The sequence below is a fragment of the Parus major genome, chromosome 4A, assembly GCF_001522545.3.
Source record: "Parus major isolate Abel chromosome 4A, Parus_major1.1, whole genome shotgun sequence".
Lineage (NCBI taxonomy): Eukaryota > Metazoa > Chordata > Aves > Passeriformes > Paridae > Parus > Parus major.
In genome coordinates this window covers 11,602,637-11,627,877 of record NC_031772.1, presented here as the reverse complement: position 1 = coordinate 11,627,877, position 25,241 = coordinate 11,602,637, and the positions used below count along the sequence as shown (strand labels likewise).

General features: G+C 45.3%; 1 protein-coding gene across 9 annotated transcripts in view; it reads right to left on the bottom strand.

Moving 5' to 3' along the window:
• The window catches only part of GAB3 (GRB2 associated binding protein 3), an 87,621-nt gene that overhangs the window by 6,108 nt on the left and 56,272 nt on the right, over positions 1-25,241 (bottom strand). For 4 of the 9 annotated variants that reach the window (XR_004497307.1, XR_004497308.1, XR_004497310.1 and 1 more), the window contains 7 exons: positions 23,465-23,517; positions 22,094-22,349; positions 20,896-20,977; positions 19,212-19,314; positions 17,851-17,964; positions 5,277-5,412; positions 426-546 (listed from right to left, as the gene is read on the bottom strand). Coding sequence is in view for 4 of the 9 variants with exons in the window: in XM_033514139.1 (XP_033370030.1) it covers positions 452-546; positions 5,277-5,412; positions 17,851-17,964; positions 19,212-19,314; positions 20,896-20,977; positions 22,094-22,349; positions 23,465-23,517 (839 nt within the window). In the remaining 5 variants the exon portion in view is untranslated. Of the gene's footprint in view, positions 1-312; positions 547-4,635; positions 5,177-5,276; positions 5,413-12,445; positions 16,844-17,850; positions 17,965-19,211; positions 19,315-20,895; positions 20,978-22,093; positions 22,350-23,464; positions 23,518-25,241 lie in introns of those variants that run through there. The other 5 variants (XM_015626334.3, XM_015626335.3, XR_004497309.1 and 2 more) reach the window with 4 other exon arrangements.

Below are 25,241 nucleotides of genomic sequence, written 5' to 3'. Positions count from 1 at the left end.
GTAAAAAACAATCCTTCAGATCCACAATGAGGACTATCCAATCAGCAGGAAGCATGGCAGGTGAAGGCATGCTAGCCTGCAACATCCCCATGCTTTCCATCATAGCATGAACTTTCTGGAGGTCTTGCAATAACCTCCATTTCCCAGACTTCTTCTTGATACAGAAAACAGGAATGTCCCAGGGACTGGTCAAAGCTCCAGTCCACCGTGATCCAACTGTTCCTGCATCAAGTCACGGAGAGTGTCTAGTCTATCATGAGAAAGGACAACAGAATCTGCTGAACAAAGAGTCAGTCTCAAGTTCTTCTTTGCGTAGAATGTGTCAGCATTGAGTCCAAGGGTCACTCCGGGGGCCCGTCAGCAAACCTGACAATCATGATGGCCAGTGTCAAGAACCCACAGAAGCTAATCTGACAGCATCTCACCAAGGATGGACAGGGTGCAGACCCGTTCAGGATGATCCCTGGCTATCAGAACAGCAGTCCAGTGATCCAGGGAGGTCCAGGGAACCCGAAGCCACCATCTCCCCGCAGGTGGTTCTCAGCTCTGCGAACACAAGACTCAAAAGGCACAAGATGAGCAAATCTGGGTCCCGCAGGGATAGGAACAGGAGGGGTGAGTGTGGAACCCATGGCAGAAATGCACCCCAGGAAATCCGAATCAACGTCCTCTAGGTGAACAATGATGCCTTGAGCAGTGGTATTCAACCACACCACAAGAAGAGCACTCATGCCCTCACCCACAGGACCAAAGCATTCGGAAGCACATGGAATGCCTGATACGCTCAGCTGCACAGTCATTTGACAAGAGGACAAAGTTCACAGGCCAGCTGAAGAGGCTCCAGCAGCCTGGGACCCTTTGTCCATGGAGGCCACTGGCTTCTGTCCCGCGGCAGCACCACCGGAGCCAATGGTAAACAGTGCAGGACCTTGGTCTGCTGCGGCCGCAGGAGACGACAGGGGAGGGCTGGCTCCAGCCGCAGGCTCAGGTGATGCCTGGGAACCCGAGGCAGGGTGGGTTGGAGCCAGCTCGGCACGACCCGCTTCCAGCACCAGGGGGGACTGAGGCGCTGGTACAGGCACAGCCTGCAAAGCCGCGGCACCGTCCTGCTCTGCTGCCAGGGGACAACCCGGGCTCGCAGGAGGGGAAACTTGCAGCAAGGGGCCGGCAGAACCCAGCCTGGCATCTGCATCACTCACAGCACCCATCCCCATGCCCCACAAATCCGGCGTGGGGGGATCAGTGCTCGGAACCACCCCTAACAGAGTTTCTTCAGGGGCAAAAGGTCCAAAAAGCAGCGCTGGCTGCTCCTCCACTGGAACAGTGTGCGCGGCCGCCGGCGCGGGGCCCGGGCCCATCCCATCCCCCACCGTGGGGCAGGGCATGGAACAGCCACACCAGGGACACGGGACTGTCCCTGAGGAATCCCCCAGGGGTGGCACCACCCCCTATTCAGGCAGCCCCTCATCAGTCTGTGAGGTCACACGAAGGAGGCGACCCGGCCCCAGGCTTACACCGCTGGGGCACTGGCCGAGGCGGGGTTACACCCCCTGGGTCCGCAGTGCCCCCAACAGCCCATTGGCAAGGATCCAACCCCGCCTCAGGCCTACGCCTCTGGGGCGCTGGCCGAGGTGGTGTTACGCCCACCGGTCCCGCGGAGGCCCCGTTCAACCCGCTGGGGGCCCCGGCGATCCCGGGGGAGCCGACCTCGGGATCTGACCTCAGAACACTGCCGCACCTTTGCCAGATCCCGAGCAGCCGGGACTCATAACCGACCAGCAGAGACTCGATCAGGGAATCACCTAAAGCGTCCCAAGCTGACTGTGAAAAAATCGCTTCAACTACAGGGAAAAACCCCTCAATTCTGCCATACTCACACAATCACTGAAAGTCAGCATACGAAACACCAATCCCTCTCTGATCAAACACTGCATGCCATATTTCCATAACCAGGCCCTCCGTCGGAGAGAGCCCAAAAAGAGCCATAGCCACAGGCTAGATAGTACCCTGTAATCGTCACCTGCAAGACACGTTGGAGGTCACCAGATGTTGCCTCTGAAGATGAATAGATCACACAGACACAGGTCGAGGTGTGGTGAAAGGAAGAGAGAGTTTATTTTTCTTCCCAGGATTTATAGGCTTCTGACCATGGCCAGGGTTGGTCAGGATAACACTTTATCACTGCACTGGCCATGAGAGACGCCCATCACAAGACGTGTAACAGAAAGAATGTACACATATCTATGTTTACTTACTGTCCTGGGAAAGTCCTTAGAAAACTATGTTAGCAAGCTCAGAAGCTGAGTTTTCAGGGTGTCAGGCATGGGGCTGTGTGGGCTGCAGAGGCTGCCAGGCAGCTAAAGAGGGTGTTCACTGGAAACACCATCAGTTGAGCTATCTTCACCAGGGTGCCACCCACCCCTGGAGATCGTGGGTTTGGAGTGGGGGGCAATGGGCCAACATCAGACCAGGATTAGCTGTGATGGGTGCTGTGTTCCTGGGACAATGGATATCTCAGAGCCTAGGCCCAGGAACACCATCTGCCAAGGGGTATCTGGGGAACCACTCAGCAACCACAGAAGTGCCCATACCAGAGGGTAAACACAACTACATTAACGTGGATGGTTTTCTGCCTGCTTCAGAAAGTAAAACATGGCAAAAATTACAAAGATAGGGACTGCAAAGATTCTGGCATGCAAAACTGTCATGGAGTGGACAACTGTGGTGCAGCTTGGGGCCTTTCCACCTTAAAGACTCTGTGTGTTAGCAGGTTCTCATCCTGTGGCTGGTGCACCCAAGCTCAGAGCAGCCCTGTGCCTGGGCACAACCAGATAATGCTGGTTATCTCCCTGTGACAAGGAGCCCAAGACATTGGATGGGAGATATTTCTACCAAGATATTTCCAGCTCATGCAGTGCTCACACCTCTGTCCTGCTGTGTGCCAGAACACTGTGACAGCAGCATTGGCACTGGTGGTGTTGTGGAGCTACAGAGTTGGTGTCACCAGTCCCATCCAAGTTCTGCTGTAGTGGCCACTTCTAGCCAACCCACACCAATGACCAATATTGCAATGAATCCCACGGACAACATGGGAACTGGTATGAGTGAACCTGGCTGTAGTCATCCATCACTGACCTGATCAGGGAACAGGAGCAAAATTGTTACACATGGTTGCACCTTATATGTCTTAACTGACCCTTGAATACCTGACCCCAGGAGCCACAACTGTGGCTCAGACCTGCAAGGTACTGAGAGCATGAGAGAGCACATTTCTCTCTTTTCTTTCTTTTCAACTGCATTTATTATAGAAATAAATGCAGTTGAAAACTGAAGTCACCATGGCTAGTGTTTTGCTTCATACCTGTCACAGCACAAGCTGCTGGGAGTGGTCACACTGCCCCTGGGCAGCTCTGCACAGGAGGAGGTGACAGGGAAAACAGGCATTTTCCTGTCCCTTTCCCAGTCAGTACAAAAGTACAAAGTACAAGTACAAAGCCTCCAAGGTTTTGGTGTGCACAGGCATAGCAGAGCAGGCACTGGGCAGCCAGGCAGACACGGAAGTGGAAACTCTGGTCTTCCCACAGGAACATTTTAGCTCCAGGATGGCCCCCACATGCCTCTGTGTACCAGTGTAAGAGACAGATGTCATCTTGAGAATATATATATATATATAATATATATATGTGTTTGTGTGTGTGTGTGTGTGTGTGTGTGTGTGTGTCCCCTCAAGATATATATACATACACATTATAGAGACTGAAATATTTTACTAAATAGACCTCAGTCTGCTTGCTTTTCAGTTCCAGTATGTACTATTTCACTGGCAGCCCCTCAGGGCTGAGAGTCTTTCAGATGGGCTGTGAAGTGAAAAAGAAGTACGTAAGGAGGGTGCCTGGCAGCATGAGGCATGGGGAGGAGGAGGTAAGCCCTGCCTGACAGGTGTCCTTGGGCTCTGTCCTGTGTATCTAACTTGGTGCCACAAACAACAAGCCATACCAGAAATTCTGGCATTGATAAATCCAAGAGTCAGGTTGCTGAACTGGTAGAAGCCTTGGTAGAAGCCAACTGGACATTGGACTTTGGCAGTGGAGACTGTGGGGCTGTGTTGGGGATTAAGTGTCCTTCCTTTTGTTCCTTCTCACCTATAGAATTTTTACCCATTATTTGGGAGAAACCTGACTATGGGTACATATTGGGTGCTTGAGAAACACAAAGAGTTTGGCTGGGCCAAGAGGGGAAGGGAAGCAGGTAAAAGGGAGGGCTTCTCCTTCTCCTTCTCCTTCTCCTTCTCCTTCTCCTTCTCCTTCTCCTTCTCCTTCTCCTTCTCCTTCTCCTTCTCCTTCTCCTTCGTTGGTGGCCTCACACCCCCTGTCCTGTCAGGACATGTGGCAGTGCCAGCCACTGCCGCAGAGCTGCTGATACACCTCAGCCACCGGCCCAGGATCTCAGCTCATTCCTGCCATTCCAGCTGGCTGTTCCTCAGAGCCCTGCAGGAGCACCGGGACTGACTGCCCGAGAAGGCTGTCATGGGGTCCCTGGTTCTGTTTTGTTGTTAACACTGTAGTTATTGTTGTTTGTTTGCCTTGTTATACATACTAGTAAAGAACTGTTATTCCTATCCCCAGATCTTTGCCTGAGAGCCCCTTGATTTCAAAATTGTAGTAATTTGGAGGGAGGGGGTTTACATTTTTTATTCCAAGGGGAAACTCCTGCCCTCCCTAGCAGACACCTCTCTTCTAAACCAGGACAAGGTGGGAACAGGCAACTGCAGCAATGATTCTACAGTCAATTTAGCATCAATCAAAACAGCATTTTGACTAATTTTGTTACCAAGCAGTTGATGAAAAATGCCCTTTTATGGGAAGTAATCCAGGTGAATTGCTTTAACTTGAGGACTTGAGTCCTGGATTTCTCCTCAGCTCTGCCCAAGGCTAACTGCTCCAGTTACTGCAGGACTTGTTTCTGTCTGCTGTGAGCACACGTGGGTGTGCAGGGAGTAAGGAACATGGCTGAACTTCATCCATTTTAGTACCATCATCAACAAAATGTGGTCTGTGGTAACAGCATTTTGTTTATTTTCCTAAGAAATGCCGTCTTCAGCACTGAGGTGTAATATCTATTTGGAGAATTCCATGAAAATTACTCCAAACAACAGCTTGAGATCGACCACTTCCCCCTGAAGGGTTTCACAAGATGGAAGATCAGCATTTACGGTAGTAGTGGAAGATGTTCCTCTTCTCTGCCTTCATAGCAGCAGAGGTTGGATTTGGGCTTACCTGCACCCCCAGGTGTTGGCTGCAAGGACAAGAGAGAGATACTAGCCAAAAGAAATCCACTGTCTCTCTCTCCTCTCTGGCCTTGCCCTGAGATGCTTCCTGAGGTTTGTGTCATGGATGGAGCGACACACTTCACCTGTAAGAAAGGAGGAGCAATATGGCAAGGTGTGCTTGATGACTTACTGCAGAGATGCATTGTGCTGGTCATGAGTGGGAAGATGAAAATCCACAACTTGTGCTCTAGGTGCTCATGAGACAAACAGCCTCATTTATTATTCAGAACTCACTTAAATACCAAATTCAAATCTCCTGGGCTAGATAGCCATTGGCTGAGATTTCTCTCCCTGCCCAGATTCCTGGCCAGTAGTGTGCTTTCTTCTCAGCTTGGATAGGGCTGGCCGAGGGTCCCCTATAACTTACCCAGAGACATGCTCAGGCATGAACCAGGCCAGTTGAATTGGATTTGTGTTATGGTCAGATTTACTTTGTCCAGTCCAGGCCAGCTGTACTGTGACAATACTGTGACACAGAGAGGACAGATCAACAAGGGAGACCCTCTTATTGAGACACAAGATTCAAGAAGGACCCCTTACATACTAAACTCCCTTCTCATGGGAGTCTGTATGTAGCTGTATCCAGACATAGACACAGACTTGGTCAATGGTTTATGTCTGAAGGACTGTATATGCCCAACCAATTCTTTGTATCACTTAGCTTCTTAGCTTTTTCAAAGTTTCAGCACACTAATTCCTAATTCACTTCATTTGGTATAACAAGAATTCCCTCAGCCTTGAAGAATAGGTATTCCTACTCAAGGGCAGCTGTAGTCCTGCAGCCTGCTATGATGCAGGAGAATTCAACAGGCGTTGGGCTGCCTACTATTTGTGGAGTAAGATGACTGACTTATGGTTATATTTACATACCAGATGTATTTTGGTTGGTACATGGTCAGCTGTTGAGCAAGACATGCTCAAAGGCCCTTAGCTATTGACATTATCTGTCTTCCCAGAGTCCAAAACTATCACAACCACCACTGATGGCTATTGCTTAAGCAGAAAGTAAGGGAGGTCATCACCATGGCTGGTTATTATAAAAAGCAATTACAGCACAAAGTATATTCCACAATTACTGAAAGTCTTTGCCAGCACCAAGCGCTTTCTTTTCCCCAAGTGGTTTCCATTTTTCCTCCCCTCTGCTGTTTGCGGTCATAGCCACCAGGCCACACATGATATGAACAGCAGATAATCCTTATCTCTAGACCCTTTGAAGGACAGATACTTGCATAGTTTCCAAGCCAAAATCAAAGGTGATGTTTTGGAATGTGGAAATTGTGTTTCCCTGAGGTCCCATCCACTTAGCCACAGACATCTGTCGACACCTTGTGCTCACCCTAAAGCTATTGCTAACCTCCCACCAAAGTGGGATTGAATGCACTGGGGGTTTCTGGGCTTTAATTTCCCAGTGGAAGCAGCAGGTAGGCATTAGCAGGGTAGGGTTTGTATTTTGCTCAGCACTGTCTCACCCTGTGCTTTGCAGCTTTCCTCACTGGGTTTCTTCTGCCTGTCCTGCCCTTAGCCCTTTGTACTGATGAGTCAATGGGGTGTGGAAGTAAGCACCTCCCCAGGGAAGTGGCCAGATCACAATTTTACAAACAGGTTGCTCAACCCTAAGCTGGAGTTACTGATTCCATCTCACACTGACTGCTGCTATGCAGCACCAGGAAGACTTTGTGCCAACCTTTTCCTAAAACATTCTTTCCAACAAGACTCTGCTTAGCTGCAGTGGAAGTGTCAGAGTTATCGGAGAAATCTGATTTTTAAGTATTTTTGGACCATTCAGAGTTAAAAGGTTGTTGAGAAACCACATCCCACCAACTGCTAAGGTATAGTACTTGTAGGCAAGGCTTCTGGTGTAATATGATCTTTTCTGCCTCCTCCTGAGGCTGCAGGTTTCCCTCTCCCAGTTACAAGATGGAGACTTTTCCCCAGGGTGCAAGCGGCTGGGTGTGTTTTCCTCCAGATCCACACAGCAAAAGGAGCTTGCACAGGGCTTCTATACAAACAAAGCCAATTCCCTGTGCTGGAGGCTGGTGGGCACACAGAGCTGTTCCCACAGCCAGGCATGGGCTCCATGCTGAGATTTTCCCTGGCAGAAGGACCTTGAGGGTTTCCTCATGCTACAGAGCTCCTTGAACCTGCTGCTTCCCTGGGAAGCAGATCAAAGGTACCCATTGCAAAAACAATTCTGATAAACACAAGATGCATTTCAGAACTGTTTTTCCTTTCTGAATGTACACTTCGGATACAGGCTGGGACACACCTGGTTTTCTGTCTGTAGAGAGTATTTTCCATATCTGTTTTGGAGCAGCCTGGGGACCTTCCAGCATGGGTCAGGCTCTGCTCTCTGTGACACCAAAGAGGCCATGAAGGTAGGCCTGGCAGGGGGAAGCACAAGTGAGAGAGCTAAAGAGTGGTCGAACAGCCAGATCACTGATAGAGAATAAGGTAGTGCAGGTACAGTTCTAAACAGGAACATGGACAGTGCTCTCAGGAACATAGTGTGACTCTTGGGGATGGGCCTGTGCAGGGACAGGAGATGGACTCAATGATCCTTGTGGGCCCTTCCAACTCAGGATATTTTGTGATTCTGTGAGCTCTTTCTAGAAAAGATACAGACTTTTTACTAGCCTGTATAAAAGAGCTTTGGGGTTTTTCATCTACTCAACCTTTTCTACACAGTGCTTCATCTGCAGGATGGAAATAAACCTCATGGAGACAGCTGCTCTTCTCTTTGCCCCCAGCTCTTGCTCATCTGTTTATCACCTTCTCCCAGTACAGACCAGCCACTTTATGTGCTCCTCCCTCCGTTTCTTCCAGTGAACTGTGGTCAGCAGAGTTAGCAAGAGCTCTTTAGGAGGATTAAGGTTACATTGCCAAAAGAAAAGGGTGGTGCTTTTGCTTCACATCTTTGTTTTCTCAGCCACAAATTTACAAGTAACCATAGCTCATGGAATGACACCAAAACACCCTTCCCTCTCAACTTGATCCACAGAGGCTGAAGGTAAAAAAGTACATTCAAGCATTTTTTGAGCCAGTCCAGTCCAGCTGTGGATTGTGGAAGGATTAATGGTGTGGTCACTGGTGAAAGGAAAACAGAGAGATAGGCAGGTCTGCAGTAGAAATTAATCTATTCATTGAGCCTTGGGTATCATTAGCAGTCAGAGCTGTTTAGAGAAAAGTCTGAGGAGGTTTATGGATGGTAAAGTGTGCCTTTTTTTTTTCCCTTTATATAAACATGGAAAAAAGAATTACTGTAATTTCTAGAGTTATTCTAGAATATCAGGTGTGCTGATTGTGGAAGTCCATCTTTATTTTTATTTCCTGTCATTTTGTCTTTACATGTCATGCAAGTTCTCTCTTGAGCTGTCTCTGGTGTATTGCTCAGCTTTGCCTGGGAAGAGGCAGAGCCTCCCCACCACTGTCCTCTGCGTGAGTGCATTCCTTGTGCTGATCAGGCAGAACAGGATGGATTTCCTTTGGTGTCATTTCCTGATGAATTCTGACTAACTGTGGAGGAAGTTAAATGAAAGAAATGATGAATCTTCTATTTTTTAATTTTAAAAAGACGTTTTAAAAGCCATTGCTTATTTTGAACTGCAAACAGCCTGCCTTGCTGTCCTGCTGCCTGTCTCATCTTCATGGATAAAATTTACACAAAAGCCAAATACATTTTCTTCTGGGAAGCGCTTACCATTTTGGGGGAACTTCATTTGCCAGTGTCAGTACATTGGACTTGCTCAGAGCTTTAAAATAGTTCATAATCTGAATGAGCATACCCTAAAATATGACTGAGTCACCTGCTCCTAGGGCCAAGGGCAAATCTCTCAGCCTCTGGATTTTTGGGGCCCCAAGGGACCTGGGCATAACCCTGTGGATGTGACGCTACTTGACAGGAGAAACAGCAGCAGCAGGAGGTAGGAGAGGGTCAGTCTGCCCCTGTAGCCCTCCTGCGACTGCCTGCACCTGGGCACAGCCGTGTTGGGGTAAGCAGTCCCTGGTCAGGCATGAGCTAAGGCAGTTCGGGTTTGAAGGGGAACAGCTCAGTGTCTCAAACTGGGGCTGTAGACAGGAATCACAGCTGGATGCCCCTGAAGGTGTGGACACCCAAGCCCTCCTAGGACTCCTTCTGGAAACTTTGTGTCCCTTTGCCTACTAAACTTGACTGCTTTCTGAAAGCTGCATTAATGCTGAACAGAGACATGGAAGAGTTACGGAGACCTTAGGGATTTTATGAATCCCTGTATTGCTCAATCCTCCATGTTCTTCTGTAGAGGAATTCTCACTTTCAGGCTGTATAAAAGCTTGCCCTTGAAACTTGTCCTCAATTTTGATCTGGAAATGTAAAGGAAAAAGCTCTATTTGCCTTCCGGCACCTCCTCAAGTCTTTGCAGACACCTGCTAGTGCTGCCTCTATTTGATGTCTTGTCCTTTTCATTGTTGTATAACTCTGCAAAAGACTCTGTGCCTTCCCAGAGAAAACCAAGATGCTGGGAGAGTGATAGTCTCCTGGAGTAGGTGGCAAAATGGCTGCTTCATGGCAGGGATCTGTGGTTTTTCCCTTCTGGGGGAAAATACAGAGCAGGCCTCCCCCATGCTGCTCATGTGGGGAAGGACGCTAAGAAATGGCAGCAGCAGTAGCAAACCCAGCCATCTGAAGAAAGCAGCATAGTCAGATGCAATTCTGAGAAGCTGAGCTCCTGGACAAAGAATGGAGCATTTCTGAATGATGGAGCAACTGAACTGCAACAACCACCACAAACACATGCAATGAAAACACCCCCTCAAATTGCTCAAAGCTTTAAAGCCCTCAGTGTGAGCCCAGCAGAAAGCAAGGGCTTTTCAGGCTCTTACGCAGCGTTGGATATGCCAATGCCAAGATCCAAAAGCTGTCAGAGCAGGATGTTGGGGCTGTTTAACAGTGAGCTTATGCTAAAATTGGATGTGAAAGGAAAATCAAAGTAGAGCAAAACAGGACAGTGAATGAAAGGTTGGGTTGCTCCCTACTTGCTCCTTCATTACAACAGGGCCTGGGATCAGCTCCCTAGCTGGGAATGGGCTGAGTCTCTGCCAGTGCATCCTTTGTTTGCACTGGATGTGGTACCCCTGGCTTACAGTGTACTCCCATAAATATGTATAACCTGATAGCTGAGTCCCTCTGCACTCTCTGCCCTAAACAACTGGAAGAGGAGTTTTAGATGCTGTTTGATGGAGAAATGCATCTTTTAAGACCCATCAAAACACAGTGTGAAGCCTGCATAAGTTGCTAGAAAAGGTGCAGGACTAAGACCCCACAAATTCAGTGTTGTTTCTGTTACTGCCACTGGCCTGGGGGCAGTCACTGCCTTGCAAAGCCCACATGAACAACTGGAAGTTGTTGCCAAAACTCTTGGAGATCTAGAGAGAAATGAGATATCACCATGTTGGCTTTGAGTTGACATAGAGCCCAAGAACCATGAAGGAATGCCTGTTTCTAAGGCAGATGCTCTACTGAGCAGCTCTGGCTAAAAAATACCAAAGCAACTGCACTTTAACCAAAAGAATTGAAGAGACAAAAATGCACTGGGCTGAAAGATTGAATATTAGAAAGTTTCCTCCCCCCAAGGGTGAACACTGGAACAGCCTCTATAAGGAAGTGGTCACAGTACTCAGCCTACCAGAGCTCAAGAAGAGTTTGGACAATGTTCTCAGGCACATGATGTGATCCTTGGGGCTGTGCTGTGCAGGATCTGGAGCTGGATTTCAATGCTTGTTGTGGGTCTCTTCCAACTCAAGATATAGTCTATAATTCTATGATAGGGAATTAGTGACTTTTTGGAGAGGTTTCTTTTTCATACCCCATGAACCTGGTTTTGCTACCTGACTGGCTGCACTGTGGCTTTTTGCTTCAGGGTAGTATCTGATGTGGTTTGAAACTGCAGATGTAACTAGAGGAGCCAGCCTCTATAGAACCCAGCGCTTACATATCCAGGCATTTTGCTGTCATTTTTTTCCCCATTATTATTGTTGTTGTTATAATTATTATTATTATTATTATCCAGTCACTAAAGTACTTTGCACAGAGGTGTGAGAAGTCTGAGAGCTTCCTGGCTCACTTCATGGTGTTGGCTGATGGTGGCTTTGAAGTAGTTGTTTCCCTCCAAAGCTCTGGGAGGCGGTGCAATTGAGGGAGGTCTCTTTTCTGGGAAGTGCTCTCTGATGAAAGGGCTGTTGGTTGCCATCTCTGCTGGGCAGAGGACACAGAAGAGCTGTGAACTGGCAGTCAGTCTTTATCTGACCTTTATTTGTCTGACCTGCCCTCTCTCGAAGACCAAACACAAAGTATCATGGAGTTCCCTTCTACCAAGACTGCAGGCGAAGGCTTATCTCAGTCACAAGTGTCTGTGTATCTTGAGTTGTGCAGCCAAGTTTCCGTCTGTGGCTCTCTAAGCACTACACCACCCTCAATCCACCACAGTGAACCCCCAGCCAGGATTACAAAGCATGCAGATCCAAAAGTGGCACTAGCCTGAAGCAATAAATAAACTATTTCCAAACTACCTGGCTTGTTAGCAGCAAGGCTTGCTCAGCTCTGTTTCCATGGACTGCCTTGTTTCATCGTCCATGTGCCCATTGAAAGGATCCCATGTCCCTAGCTTGCTGGATGTGGAAATTATATATTACCAGCAACTACACTCCTCAGCACAGAGCAATTAAAAGACCAGGTTACATAACAACTAGTCTTTGTATCCAACCTTGGAGCATCTGCTGAATAAATCTGTACTTGTGGTCTACATGGTTGGTCAAGAGTTGTGGCCCCTTCCTCTGCCCCTTGGCTGTGGCAGCAAGAGTTGGGGCTGGGACTGTGGGACTGCAGCTCACCCTGTCCCAGGAGGATACAGGCATGAGTCAAAGTCACAACTTCATAGTTCTTTGTTATTCTGCAAATAATCTCCCTGATATGCAGGTATATGACATTTGTTCACAAATTTGTTTGAATTTGCATCCAAATATTTTAAATTAACAAGTCACTGCCTAGTAAGAGAATTAAAAAATGGAAAAAGGATTAAATAAAAAATGTGGGAGCTTATCTTATGAGCACCTTTACTTATGAAAATGATTAAAGATGACAGCTATCTTTTATATTAATTTATTAGAAAAAGATACAGCTTAATGTGCAAATATATACACCAAACATTACAATGAAACATTAGGAAGGTGAGCCCCTTCCCTCTAGCAATGACATGTCCCTTCATAACAGAGATGACTGTTTAATGCTTCCCCACAGATTTACAAATACAAAAAAATGTATAATGCTTCATTTGCACGAGAAAAAGTTTATTTTTATTTGAAAATAAAAAAAAAAAAATATCCTGGCTTTGAAATGGCATATGTCTGCTATTTTGGTGGCTTTTTTTAAAAAAAAAACCTGAGCAAGTTTTGCAGAACGGGGACAAAGGGAAGGCATTGCCCTGTGTTTCGTTGTCATCACAGCATCTGATAGTCTTTGAATTATTAAACCTCTGAATCACTGCAAGTGAATGCAACTCCAAAATCTACTTCTAGGACAATCTGTAGTTAGTGACAATGAAGAAAGCAGGTGCTATCACTGGCAAAGTGAGCTAGCTGAAAACGCCTTGCTCCAGTTACATGGCTGCTGGCACTCCTCAGGTTAAGTGCTCATTTCTGCCAGTAAGGAAATTAATGCTGCCTACTATCATAAAGGAATTATAAATGTAAAATGTAGTTTAGTCCAAAAAGCAAATAAGTTGTGGACCGCTCTGCCTTGATCAAATGTGCAGTCATTGAAGGAGATGAGTAAGGCCGTATTAAACACATCAGTGTGAGGAAATCAGCTGATGGCCCCAACAATAACCACAGGACTCAAACCATTGAGCTTGGTTGTTTTCCATGTCATCCTGCAACCAAGCTGCATCCAGCAACTCCACAAGGTGGCATTTCCAATTAAACTAAAACTGTTCTTCTCATTTAGCACTCTCCCCATTTTAAATGAGAGGCCCCAGCAGTGCTAGGGAAGGCATTACAATACCCGGGCTGGGCAATTCCAATTCCCTCAGCACAGGGGCTAAGGGGCCACTGGCCACTCTATGTACAGAGTCTCTCTCTGCATCAGCTCTCACTACACTTTTGAAAAAAATAGATGCAAATAACAGACCCATGGTAAAAAGAGGACACTATCAGGAATGTGCCTGGCTGGCCCCAGGACCAGTACTAATCAAGGGCTCTGGCCTGGGCTATATTTTCAGACACTGTCAAAAGCTGACTCAGTTTTCAGGTTTTCTTTCTTCCTTGGCCAAGGGATTAAGATTTTAGATCAGACTTAACTAAACAGTAACTCCTTTTTGCTCTGTAACACTCCTCCAGTCCCACCAGCTGGCTCTATGGGTACTAGTCCACAGGTTTATCAGTCGTGGCTGCTGTAGCTCCCTTCACACCCAAATCCTTAGTGGTGAGGTGGCCAAAACAGATTTGGCCTTTGCCATCCTCGCACCATCTTCCTCCTCTTTACCCTCTTTCAAGTATTGTGGAATTTGACCAAAACAAAATAAAAGCCTTTGAGAAGGACTGCTTTGCTTTTAAATAGTTTTCCCCAGTATTTTTTAGTTGCTCCTGTTTCATGTGTTGTACTTGCACAAGAATGTGTGTCATGCACCCTGGAGCAGCCGAGAAAATCAGATGTTACATAAAAAATAGGAATAAACCCCCAAACTTAGCTTTAAGTAAAAAGTGAAAGTTAGAAACCAGTGAGCAGCATTTGATCAAGATAAGAGTGTTGTGAGAGGAAGCAGGGGACACAGGACGTTGAAAGGGGCCATTCTGATCTAAGGACAGTCCCTGTCAAGCTATAAGCTTATGTCCCTTTAGGGGAGTAAAAATCCACATACAGCTTTTTCTTCTCTAAACTTCTGAATGATCTGTTAGCCAGGTTTGCTGAAGTTCAAATATTCTTACAATAAACTAGAATAACAACAGAGTCAGTCTCCAATAACTTGGTGTTTTTCCACTTCAGGTGATTGTCTGACAGCATGAAAGGAAACACTCCAAACATGAGCTGATCTGTATGTGATTCTGATCCGCATCAGAGGCTTTCCTGCCTGCCATCTCTCCACAATCCAGGATCTGCAGTAGCAGAACGTAACTTTGCTCACCCTTTGTGGAGGTTGTCTGTCCGCAATTTAAGACATATTTTAGCTGGTCTTTTAACCCTTTCAGTACATCAGCACATATCAAGAGCTTTCAGCAACACGTGCTATTTGCACACTTTGAAAGGAAGACAATCCTTTGGAGCAGAAAGGCAAAGTATCCGTGGTCCTTCCATGCTTCCCTCTCTCTGACACCTCTGTGTAGGTGTAGATCTCCACTGCCTCTCCCCAAACACCCTGCCTCTGACGCAATATCACTCCTAGGGCATGGGTGCTCATAGCTCTGCTAAAGCAGAGGACAAAACAACTGGGTTTTGACAAACTGAATTTTGCACCAGACAGACAAGATATGTATGGAAAAGTTGGAATTATTCGCAAAGTTTTTATGAACATCAACTTTCATTTGAGAGCTTTGGTGAGGAAGGGGAGGAGCAGAGTAGGATGGAACAGCAGGTCAGCTATCTGCAGGACTAACCCCAGTATTCCAAGCAGCTCTAGTCCAGGACACTTCATGCCCACAGGCCTGGGTGCCCAGTTTGCCCCAGTCAGTGAAGGCGCTGGTGAACCTTGTTCTTGCAGGGTAACCTAGCGAGATCCTGGTCACCATAAATCCCCAGGGGCTGGGCTAAAGAAGCAGTGAGACTTGCAAGCCCTTCAGCTCGCTTGAGGTAGGAGGAAAACTGTTTCTGTTAGCTATGCTGCTTCTCCCACAGGACGAGCGACTCAGCCTCCCAGCATGCCTGAATGATTGGAGCAGATGGGGTGTAGGGAAGAAGTTGAGTAGGAGCCTTCAAATGCCAGTGGTTTCTGCAATGGCATTTCTATGACCTCTGTTTGGTAGTTCAGAATTTTTAGGATGTCAGGTTACAGCAATGCAATGTGTTAACAACAGGCACATGAGGGGAGGCCAGCAAATTGACATTGTCAGAGAAGAAATTTTTTGTAAGGGTCCTGTCTGTCTATCCATGTTGACAGGATCAGACCTCTTATGGCTACTGGGACTTATGTACAGGAGCAAAGCCTGTGAGACCAAATCCAGTGTGGGTCACTCTGCGTCACTGTCTACTTCCATGAACCAAGTGGCCATGTGCCACTGTAAAATAAAGACTGCAGCCAAGCATTTGAAGTTAAATATTTTATAAACTATACAGATATGTCATCCTGAGATAGTGCTGATAACAAGTCCCAAGGTAGATAGACTTCCTGACCCCAGACATCCTCATGCTGCATGAGCGCATTGTTGTCCTGATTTGGCAGGCTCTTGGCCTCTTGCAGAGCACACTGAACTTCCTAATGCTCTTTTTTATTTTGGGGTGGGTCTAGTGAAACAATCAGACTGATGACTGCTACCAGCAATTCTAATGGCATTTCTTCTGCTGTTCAGATGAAAGCAGTCTTGATCCTCTGACAGTTCTCTCAAGGCTTGCAGAAACAGGCTCACAGCTTCCCTTTCTATTTTTTGGCCATCCAAGAGCTGTGTGGCTACAGCCTCCTCCTAGAAGAGCAGTTGGGCTGTGCCAAAGACACTTTCCAAGACAGGGGAGAAAATATCAGTAGGAATCAGACAGAAAAGTGACAAGTATGAGCCACAATGGAGGGAAGAAGCTTAATACAATGACTGTCACCCAGAGGGTAAAAGACCATGCATTCCAGTTGCATTGGTGTATAGTCCTATTTTGAGTTCTGACTGCATCAGCTCACAGCCAGACCTTTTAAACCCAGGGGAAAAATATTTTTCAAAATTCTCTTTGCTTAAGCACTATATATTCAAAAAAGGTTTTTTTTTTTATTGTTTCAGTATTTTAGCCCTTAGTTGATTAGTCACCAAAACCTGTCAGATGCCTGCTGCCATAAAAGCACTCTGAGCACCTGCAGCATTTGTAGGGGTATCAAAAAATAGTTTGAGGAATTAATAGGAATTAAGCGACAGAAGGAGAAGGCAGGACAAACTAGATTAATACAACTTGTAGTGAATTTGTGAACGTTAAGTATATGACTCGTTGCAGAATCATGCCAGAAAATTGTACCATGTACCATACTGGTAAGGGTAGTAAAAAGGCTAACACATTACTTTAGACATCAGTGAACCACTCACTCACACAACTTACTTTTTCCAGCTGAAATCAAAGGTTTCCAGTAAAAATGCCTCAACAGACTTTAAGCATCTTTGAGCTCTACTGTGCTAGCTGCTTCATTAACATTGTGGCTCCAGTGCAAAAAAAAACCCCTCCAGATCCCAAATCTTCTTCCTTCACACTTTTGATTGTCTTTCATCTGTCCATTCCTGCTTAGTGTTCTGTAAAGCTTGAGTCTTCTGTTCATCTACCTGGACATAGTCCACTCTCTGTTCCTCAGACAGAAAAGGTTTCTATGGTACAGAGAGGAAAAAAACAATGTTTTAATTTTCAGGTTGAAAGAAGAAAGGTGTGCTAGTGAAACTTAGCTTGATATTCTGCTTTCCCTTTCCCTCATTCCTTGATTGCTTCACTTCACCTTGAATCTCACAGTGACATCAGCTGATAAAAGCATTGCTTTACAGCCTGCTTTTGCTGTAATTATCCATCACGCTGTCACTCAGCCCAGCACAGGAAGCGAGGGAAACATGCTGTACTGGCTATTTCCATGCAGATAATCATTCTCTCCTCATCTGAGTGATCCTGCTGCAAGGATAACCTAACTGATTTTAGATACAGGGAGAGTTTAAATAAGGAAGCTTAAGAGTCTTGAGTCTTTTGTATCTGGGAATATTGGCTGATGGGGAAAATTATGCACAGGACATAAAATGATCCAAACTGACTACAGTTCATTGCTTTGCAGTGGTATACACACCACTTGGTCAGGTTAGAAGTTCTTTGGAAAAGGGAGTGTATTTTCTCAGCATTGCAAAGGAAATGGAAATGGTTTTGGTGATGCAAGAATAAAGAAGCACATTTTGCCAGATTATAAGAGATGGTACAGTTTTACGCCATGAATTTCTCATGGGCTGCAAACTTGTTACTGCAAAGAGAGTCTGGGGAAAACTATCAGGAGAGGCTTTGTGGAGACTTGATGAAAATGAAGGAGCATGCAGGGATCCTGTAATAATCAATCCACTTGCCCACAAGCCCTCATGGCTGCACTTCCCAGAACAGTCTCATACCCTGTACCAAGCTTGTGTTAGCAGCGTCCCTATAAGTCACACTAAGGACACCTTGTCAGCACCCTCATCATGCTTTTATCAAATTAATCTTGAGCCTGACACAAATAAAGCCAACTGGAAACACTACTGGCTTCATCATGGCACTTAGGACACCTAGCAGAATGTGACCCTGGATCTTTATTTCCTCCCAGCAGACAAAAAGTCAAGAGGCTGCAGGGTTTTCAGATGACTCATACCTTCTGCACAGGGGATGGAGAAGCAGAGTTAAAATCCAGTGCTAAGTAATCAAGGTTGGATTTCCTTGTCCATGGAAAAGCACCACTGTATGGAGATGTGGCCTGTCTGTGTTCCTGTCAGGAAAGAAGAAAAACTTTTAATGCTCTAAAAACATGATCCTAGAAGGAAACAGGATCACAACTGTGAGTTGGGAGATTCGCCTGGGAAAATGTGAATGAGAACAGAAAGGGCCCACATAATTTTCTGTGCCAAGGGGGCATTTGGTTACTAACCACAGCATAACACTGATAATTGTGGGATGGCATAAAGAAACTGTGAGATCCTTTTTCTTCTGATAATTCTGGCAAAACAAATTAAACAGGCTGATTTATACTAAATTTTATCAAGAAGGACTTGTACCCAGCTTCTTAATCCAAGCCCTTGGAATGCTCAGATTTGCAGTGGTGCTCACTTAAACATCATCATTCAATGAATTTGAAGAAACTGTGAAAATTCAGTTCAAATGTAGAAATTGAAAATTATTCTCATAAAATTGCAGATAACCACAAACATATGACAGGTTTTCCTAGACTAGAAAAATCAAATGGGGAATGGTTACAACTGGAACTGCCCTCTTGAGCAGATTTCAGTCTGGCAGAGATGTGGGTTAAAATTTGAAACTATGGTTCATGGAGGCTGTGGTCAGTTTTGCAATATATTTTTACAGCTATTAGTCTTGGGCTTTGGCTATGGAGTAGATCTGTAGTCAGACTGAATGGATTTGAGATCCATTTCCACCTAAAATTCAAAGTAAAACAAGATTCTGGTCTTGTGCAAGATATGGCTAAAGAATAAATGAAAAATAGGAAGCCACAAAGCCAGATGTTCTTCTTTTATGGGATGGGAAGTGGGGCTAATGCCACCAGCCAAAGCAGAAACAATGAGACTTTAATGGAAGTTCTGTTTCTGCACAATATTTGGTGTGTTTCTTTAGGAACTGCACTAAAGGCTTTCTGTTATTTCCTAGGAGATTTTGCAAGGCACAATTTTAAAAGGTGAAAAGATTTACTTTTCCTTTGTCTTATTGAGTTCACATGTAAATATGGCTGATCCCTGTGATCTCCTGGAACTGCTCAGCAACATTCGTGAGCAAACAGCTGAGTTCTGCAAAGCAGGAAAAGGACTTCCCTTATCTCTCTGTAAATTGGTCCCAGTGTCTTTGGTTTAAAACCGTTTCATCATTTGAAAAAATAAACAAACAAACCAGAAGGCAAAGGACAAATCTCCTCAATGTTTTTTCTTAGAAAACAAACTTCTGCATTCTCCATCAGTGTGACAGAGCAGAATAAAGCAAAGGATGGCTGTGTGAAAATGACATTACCATATGAATGTAACTTTCTTCCTCTTCTCCGGAAACTGAATTGGCAAATATTCTTGCTGAATTAATACCGTCTCTTTCTGGTGAGATAAAGCTCATTCGACTGCTATGAAGAAAAACACAGGAGAGGTTAATGAAGCATCTTACAGATGCACTGAACTGAAGCCAAAGCCTGAAACAGTCCATATGGTGAATAAACTCACACTAGGGCTGTGGCCTTTATGGAAAGGCTGTCCAAAGCAAGAACTCCTTAATTCTAGAAATAGTGTGCTATATTGCTGACTGATTTTGTTGATTTTTTTCCTCTGGTATTTATGAAAGTTTGCTATCTGATATGATAGAAAACATAAAACATTGAAGCAATTCTACCTAGGGGCACAGAACTATCATTCATTTGGGTAATAATGGGGGCAGTTACTAGGCTGTGCAGGTATCCACATTTTGGACACTGGTGAATTAATCAGCTGCTGGAGGTACATGCAAAGGAACTTGGTCTGGCTTTGTATACAGGGTTAACACTTGCTACGCATGCTGTGGAGATGGCAGTAACTTAGCCCTTGCACAAGGAAATCTATCCCATGAACACAACTCTCAGAGGTGCATGGTGAATAAATTACCACAGGCAAGCACAATGAGCTTGGTTAATAGGAAATTAGATGGCCTCTCTGTGCAGCACAAAAAGCATAATTCCTTTTGCTATATTAGTTTTGGGCATAACTTCTTTTTGTTAGTGTGAAAAATGCAAACTCACCCTAAGCTTGTTATCCTTCAAAACTCTGCGCTGTGTCAGCACTGATTAACCTAAATGTTCTGGCAGGGATGCTTGGGAGCTAGGGTATTGGCTTTCCCTAACAGGCAGTGTCAAGGGGCTTAACCAGCCTTGGATGTTAGATAGGGCTCTGCAATAGAAAAATGTCTCATCTTGTGTCTCTTTCGCCCTTCACATGACAGCCTGAAATGGGGGAGTGAAAATGCCCTCTCTGGCACTCATGCCAGCAAAACCCCACATTTTCTGGAGTGTCCAGGGTGTGCAGAGGACTTTGATGGGAATTTCTGGTTTTAGCATGCACACTTCAACACAGCTGCATTTTTTTTTTTGTGCCAAGACCCCCCCAGCCAGCAGGCTGAAGTGCTCCCATGCTAACAAGTTCCCTGAAGATGAGTCTTCTGCTGCCCTTGGAGCCCAACAGTATTGTCTGTTTATACTCCTGGGCATCAGGATCAAAGGCATTTGTTTTACCAACAACTAATTTCTAGTTACAAAAGGTCATGCCAAAAGTTCAAGTCTGGATTGCTGTGTGGCAGTGCAGAATTCTATACCCAGTCTACAATTCAGATGTATCTTTATCTGATCTGCTTTTCCTTTGCTATATTAATTTTCAGTACCAAAAATGGCTCTATCATAGCTTAGGCATGCCAAGCTTTTAGTCATCATAGCAGCCACACCAGAGTGCAGACCAGCTCCAGGCTGTTTAAAAGGAACCCTCAAATCATGATGCTGAATTCTCTGGAGCTGCCAGGAAAGGGAGCCCTGCTTTTTAGAGACAACAAAAGCCTGGGGGATGCTGAAAGGAACCTTGGGCAACTTTTGTTTGTAGACTTTGCCAGGAATCTTTCTTGTGGGATTTTAACTCTATTCCACACTAATGCTCAAAAGATTGGAATGGCAGGTTTCTTGTTGACTTACTAAGGCACAGTCCACATCCTGGTCACGGCAGCATGCTCCCGAATTGTGGAGAGGTTCCTCAAGTCCAGAGGAGGTGGTCGTGCTGTAAGTAAACACAAAAGAAACTATGATTTCAATGAAAAGTACAGACTGTTTAGAAAAATGCAGTTTTGTATTAACAGAAAGAAACTAACAGAGTATTTCACAGAACATAACCAAGACAGAAATCAGTAACAAATGACCTCTTTGGTCAGTGCTGGAAAGCAAAGTCCCCCAATCATCCTAAAATAACAGAATAAATATAGTGGGCATAAATGCAACACAAAATACATACGTTTGCCCCGAACATGCTCTGCATATGCTGCCTTGGAGAGGCTGGTTCACCCTACAGGTTATAACAGGTTTTGGATTCTGTTCTAAACAAAAACATCCTATACATGGGGATCAGGATCATTCCTGTCACCACTCAATGTACATGTGCCCACCATTCTCAAAACCCTTTAAGAAAGGATATGAGTTTGCTTTTCTACATGGCAATGGTCTAAATGTCCCCATTTTACAGTAGCACTGTAAAACAAATTTCTGAGTAACCCTGTGGCTCTGCAACCCTAAGAGCTTTATTATAGACTAAGTTTAGGAAATTTCTCCATTTCAAAGCTGAATTTTGCTCCCAGTATATTCTCTAGAAGTGCAACCCAGATTTTGGAGATGCCATGAAAACCAGAAGTGGAAATTTACCATCAGCAAAAGCATCTGCAGAAAATTCCTAATTAAACTAAGACAGTTGTGCCTATCCAACAGAGGCTTAACCAACAGCCAACACATCAAGTTTAAGTACTTGAGTGTTTGAATGTCCCATTCCTGGCAGGTAAGAGAGCTGGTGAGACAGGAGTACATGTACTTCAGAGTGGCAAGATTTAGTCTGCTGTCTCTCCCAGGCTATGTCCCTTTGGCTCTTTGCAGTCACAGTGAAAAGCCAGGCATTGTGCTTATGCAGCCACCTGGTCTTTGACTGCAAAAGCAGCCGTGGAAGCTCTTCCTCCCCTCACAAACTGCCCTGCAAGCGCATCCTAGGCTATAATGCTGTAAGTCACACAGCATTTCAACCCATCCTCTAGAGGGGGAATTGCTTTAAGACATGCCAAGGACACTATCAAACGAGGTTACCCATGTCCCCACCATCAGGACCCCCAGGTTTTGCACTTAGGTCTGGGCTTACACTTCCTACGAGGCTTGAGGTCTCGGTTCACTGGAGGGGGCTCCATGTTGGAGGGAAGGTCAGGCAATGGGCTGGTGAGTTTTTCCGTGCTGACAACAGGGAAGGTGAAGGTGGCTGAGCCAGGGCTCATGGGGATGTAGCCATCAGGGGAACAGTCGGAGCTGGGTGCGGAGGGAGAGGTGCTGGGGCGCATGGGCATGTAGCTGTCCTCCGTGCTGTCCGCAGCCGTTGAGTACAGCGGGGAGAACCGGCATGGCTGTACAAGCCAAGTAGGAGCAGAAAGAGAAACAGCTCGATTAATACACAGCCAGCCCCCTCCAAGCCAGGAGCTGCTGTGAGCTGGGAACACACCTCAGCTGAGCCCAGGCCAGGATTGTTCTGATGGGGCCTTTCAGAGAGGCACAAGATAGAGTGACAAGAGACAAACACATGAATTCAGATGAACACTCCAGCTCTGGAGCAGTCCAGTCTGAGCTTCACAAGTCACTGCTGGAAACTAGAACCAAACTGATTGGTAACTATTTGTTAAATCCTCCAACTTCAGTGAGGCTGCACTTGCCTCTCACAGCAGTAATTCTGACCTATAAAATGAGGGAAGATCCCGAATACAAAAAAAAGCCTGAAAGGAGAACACCTGGTGAACTAGACTTTGGCATATATGTGGAAACTGAGATAGCAGACACAGACCTACACTCACTTCTGGTCACTGAGAATTACCATTAGAAAATCACTTCATGCAGGTTATTGCTGGCTGAGTGGTGAGAGGGAGTGATTACAATCCTTGAAAGCTTTCAAAAAGGAGAAAAATATAAATTACAAAGGATCTCCCCCAGAAGACAGCATCCAGCACCAGGCAGAAGACTGGCTATGTGATGTGATGTGAGATGGTGCTTCTTAGAACTGTGTCTGTCAAAGGCCGAGGCAGGAGGCTGTGGACTGATAAAGTCTTCAGTCACAAGCACTTTGAGAGCAGACATTTTCCAATGTCCTAAAGAAGAGAGATCTCTCAGGACCATGAAGTGATAGGCATCTTTAGACCCCTTTTTCAAGGATTAAGTAATTTGCTCTAGTGCTCTTGGTCAACAGTTTAATTCTTGAGGCTACTGGTAACCTTTTTCATAATAGACCCAGCTTCATCTGCTCTAAAAACAGGGTACTCAGTATTGTGGCCTCTCCCTCTCTCTTCTCTCAAAGGCTGCCTGAGGCAACAAAGCAGCCAGCATAGAAGTTCCCCAAAGCCAGGCACTTTTCCCCATTTTTTAAATTCTTCTGCTGAACAGAGGAGAGGAATGATTGAATATCAGGATGTGAAATGATTCACTCTGAAGTTTATGTGCCAGTGTTTTAAATTTGTGCAAACAGGGTACTTACCAAATTCAAGCTAAGCCTCTTCTCTCGACTTCTTAGGGAACTGCCTTCCATATCTGCCACAAGGAAAAAAAAAGTGATTAAAAATGGGATGAGGCAGTGCAACCTTACAGAAATAACTCTGGAGTAAAACATATGGCTCTAAAATAGAGTTTTATAAAGATTCCATTGAGGAAATACAATGACACTTAGGACCAGATCTAACTCAGCAGTACTTTAAGAGTGATTACATATTTTTTAAGTGTTGTGAAACCAAGGAACCTGTTCATGTATAATCCAGCTGTTACTTATGCTTCCTGTAATACAAGCACTTGGGGGAAAAGACCAGTGTGGGACCAAGCGAGCAAGAATTTAAATGCAGCTCCTGCTCTAGTAGTTTTCTGTTTTCGCATCTGTCAAATTGGGGAAATTATATGAAAAGGGGCTATTATAAATAATAATATTTATTGGAAATCTATTTAGGAGTCTTTTAAGGTGACAGTCAGGACAGGACCAGAGCGAAAGTGGTGTGTGGAGGAACTTAATGGTAGAAGAAAAATTCTTTGCTTTGTTATCCAGAAGTGCTGATGTGGTGCAAGTGGCTCAAGGTGATAGGGAATGAACAGCCAGAGGCAGTCTCTATGCCTCCTTGTGCAGGTATGCCTTTGTCTTGGTATAGCTCAATTTTATTTTCCAAGCCAAAAAATCCAACGTTCAGTACATAGAAGATCAGCTGTGGGAGATGCTTACAACCATCATCCTTTTCTGAAAAGGGATTTTCTATGGGAATGCCTTAACATGGTAGCATGCCTGCAACCATGTTAATCCGTTTCCCACTCTTATGGTGGAGATGTCAGTACTGCAACTGGGGGCATTTTTGAGGGTACCATCAAAAAAGGCTAAACAAGAACAAAGCAATGCAGATACATATTCTATATATGATATCTATATATATAGATATATATGTATCTATATAGATACATATTCTACATATGATATATTGTGGCAGCGGCCTCAGGGGAGACAAAGAGTTACATTGTCCCACCCCAAACCCCTTGTGAAGGGCGGCCCAGGTGCTCTGATTGGGTTTGAGTCCCTGGGGGGTTCTCCCTTGCTGTGTTTCTAATGGTTCCTGACCCTAAACTCCACCCTCAAAGGTGGGGACCCTTGAGAGTTCTGTCCCTCAAAAACCCCTGCTGTGCATCTGTTCGGAGCTCTCTGTTCTGGACCTGACTTTGTTCCCATGCTGAATAAATGGTTTCATGAATGGGGGCCCGTCTTGTTGGTGTTTGATGCTGGTTCCCAGAATCCTGCTGCTTCCCTGGACAAGATCCTGAGGTTGCTGGCCACAACAATATATGAGATATATATGATATGATATATATATGATATATCTATATTTTATATAGATATACACAGTCACTGTCCTGGGACAGCTACATTTATTTATTATGGCAAAAAGACACTGAGGCACAAAGCTGTGGCAGATGGCAGGATGCATCTGGTGCTTTACAGGTCCTTATCCTTCTTCATGGTGCTTCCACCAGCTCATGCTGCTTTCGTCCTGGGCTAATTACATCTGTGCACCTTTTGCAGGTTCGTAAGGGCAAAAATTAAGTTAATAACTTGGATGCATTCACTGAGGGAGCTGCTGAGTAACTGCTGCTTTCTCTCTGTTTATTTTTCTGATCTTTCTTGTTAAACACATTTTAATTCAGAGTTTAACCCTTCAAGTCGTTTCAGCTACACTTAGGGTAAGTAAATGTGGCAGCACTTACTAATTCATTGCTGCCCCCATCAG